Raw genomic sequence first — 2,867 nt, 5'->3', positions numbered from 1 at the left:
AAAGAAAGAAAGAAAGAAAGAAAGAAAGAAAGAAAGAAAGGAGAAGGAAAGGAAAGGAAGGAAGGAAGACAGACAGACAATCCTTGAAAGTGTAAAGATCTCACTTTATCACCCTCTCAGGCACCTGTTATCATTTCTCTGGTTGTACGTTATCACATATGCTGGCAGAGGTTCAGGAAAGTGAGAGTGTCATGCCATAACCTTTCTTGACACTAGGGCAGTACTATCCAAGAGACAGAACACAAGCCACAAGCATGAGCCCATCACTGCAAAAGCACAGAAAAATGAAAAAATAAACATGTGAAGCTCATTTTAGTAATAAATTTTAGTTAACCCAATATATTCAAAATACTATCGCTGTGTAATAAATATGAAAATTATTAACAGTGTACATTCCTTTTTCACACCAAATCCTCAGGCATCATGTGTATTTCATACTTAGCACATGGAAATTATAACTAGCCACATGTCAAAGACTTGAGAGCCAGTGTGGCTGCTCATTCCACTACTGGACAGCCATTCTAGAGGTCAGGAGGTACTGAGGATGGTCATACAGCGAAACAGATCATCAGCTCCATCCCAGCAGGCTGCTAGCTGGGACACCTGGCACTGTCTTAAGTGAGAGAGACATTTCATCTTAAATATTTTTATTTATTATTTTTATTTTATATGTATGTGTGTATTGCCTGGGTGTCGGTAAGTGCACCCGGGTTGGGCAGAAGAGGCTTTCGGATCCCCTGGAACTGCAGTTACAGACAGTTGTTAGCTGCCATGTGGGTGCTGGGATTCAAACCCGGGTCTTCTGCAAGAACAACGAGTGTTCTTAACCGCTGAGCCAACTCTCCAGCCCACCATTTCATTTTAAAGAAGGGTTTTAAATAACGTTTAGTTTGCTGGCGCGCTTGGTGTGTTTTGCTGTTCTCCCTGACAAATGGGGCACCAAGGCCCATGTATTTGCTCTTTTCACTATTGCTTTACATGAAGAGTCCAGGAAATTCTGGTCACTAAACAAACTACCTCCCAAGAAAGTGTATTCTGTGCCTTTCCCCAAAGAAACCAGGCATACCCGATTGACACTTCCACATCCCCATCCAGTATTCTATGTAAGGAACAGGTGTGAAAAATGAGTTGATGGGTTTCCATTGTGTCACAGCCATGGGTGGGGACAGTTTGACAGAGACCTGAGCTTACCAGCGTTACCTACCTCTCAAGTCTACTGGGATGGGCAAGGGCAGAAAGAGAGAAAGCTTAGCAAAGTGTGAAACGCTCGACAACTCTAGTTAACCCCAGACAGGAGGAGGGGAAAAGTAACCTGAAACAGACGTTGAATTGGGCGGGAGAGACCCCTGAGAATCCACTAGTTGATGCCAGTGGACTTTGTTCTCTTGGGAGTGCACAAAGAGTTGAGCACAACTGTCCCTAGCAATCTAGGGAGGCAGCTAGGCAAGCTCCAAGCGCTGCTGCACCGCCCATCACCCTCCTCTCAAACGCAGTACAGCGCCGGATCCCGGTTCCCAACACACTGCTCCCTCCTCCCAGAGCTTAAGTGTAGCCTGGCTGCAAATGCTGCGCCCACGGGGATCCTGGCACCTCCCCGAGCTAAAGTCCCTGACTCTGCGGGGGTCCTAGCGCTGAGTTTCTCACCGGCACGAAAGCCACAGCACTGGCTCCAGCGCTGCCATCTACACAGACAGACAGACAGACAGACAGACAGACAGACAGACAGACAGACAGACGGGGCTGGCAGCCGGAGTCTCCCTCTACCTGCCCAACCGCCCCGTCACGCCCGCGGACTGCTCCCGGCAGGCAGCTTTACGAGGTCCACCGCAGACACCCACACAAAGACGCCTTGTGCCTCTGCGTCCCGCGGCAGGCAGGCAGGCGGGCAGGTCGCAGGCACCGTAGCAGGACAGAGTGTCTCGGCGCCAAATCCTTCATCCCGCATCCCCAGCCCTCATCCTGCTTCCTGGCTTAAAGATGGGGGGGGCCTCTCGGCCGGACACAGCCCACATCCCTACCACCCCGGGAAAAGCACCCGAGACAAGGGCGCACAGGCCACTCTGCAGAAGTTTGCATGGTCGCCGCGCCGTGCTCTCCCTGCGTCCCGCCAGCAGGAGGACCCGAGCACCCCAGGCTCCAACTCCTGGCCCCCATCTCCCCGGCTGCAGGACGCGGGGGTCCCCCCAGGCCTGCTCACCTCTAGTCCAGTCCACCACTTGTTTGGGGCTCCACTTGGTCACGGGTTCCATCGTCGGTGCTTCGCCCGGCGCTGGGCGGTGGGGTGTGCGGTGAAGTGCTGCAGCCCCGGGCTGGTCCCCTGCGCGCCCCGGCGCTCAAGCTCGCATGGCGACGCTCAGCGGGTCATCCCGGGAGCGCGGCTCTTGCCCGGCCCTCGGGACAGCTGTGCAGCGGCTCCGGGTCCAGCTGCAGCTCCCTCCTTCCCCGTACAGCGGCTGCTCCGCGGCCACCGCAGCTTCGTGCGCTCAGAGCTGCGACCTCAGACCCCCAGCCTCGGCGGGCCACACGCGGGGCAAACCCGGCCGGGGTCCACCCGCTCGGCTGGCCCTTGTCTCCTCCTCCAAGGAGCCCGTGTGCTCTCACGGTCCCCGATCCGCGTGCGCCGGCGCCCCGAGCCCTTCCCGCCCGCCCGCGTTCCACCTCCAGCGCCACCGGCTGGGCTCCGGCCGCCCTGCTGGGGAGGAGAGCGGAGCGTGCGCGCTCGAGTTGCAAAGTTTCAGCTCCGGTCCCAGAGCCCAGAATAAAAGAGGGGGCGGGGCACAGCGGGAGCAACTTGTGGGCGGGGCGCGACGGGGCGGGCTCGGGTTGCTTTCCCTCCTCCAGCCCAGCGAGGCTTCTCCGGAGTCCGG

General features: G+C 56.2%; 1 protein-coding gene across 3 annotated transcripts in view; it reads right to left on the bottom strand.

Moving 5' to 3' along the window:
- The window catches only part of Cnksr3 (CNKSR family member 3), a 95,089-nt gene extending 92,765 nt beyond the window's left edge, over positions 1-2,324 (bottom strand). For all 3 annotated transcript variants that reach the window (XM_008854726.2, XM_029556991.1, XM_029556990.1), the window contains exon 1: positions 2,198-2,324. In XM_008854726.2, the coding sequence (XP_008852948.1) occupies positions 2,198-2,249 (52 nt within the window). In that variant the 5' untranslated portion in view covers positions 2,250-2,324. The remainder of the gene's footprint in view (positions 1-2,197) is intronic.
- Between the last annotated feature and the right edge of the window lie 543 nt (positions 2,325-2,867).

Source organism: Nannospalax galili, unplaced genomic scaffold, assembly GCF_000622305.1.
Source record: "Nannospalax galili isolate Female #2095 unplaced genomic scaffold, S.galili_v1.0 scaffold1087, whole genome shotgun sequence".
Classification (NCBI taxonomy): domain Eukaryota; kingdom Metazoa; phylum Chordata; class Mammalia; order Rodentia; family Spalacidae; genus Nannospalax; species Nannospalax galili.
The sequence above is the reverse complement of the archived record's forward strand: the minus strand, read 5'-3'. Positions and strand labels throughout refer to the sequence as shown.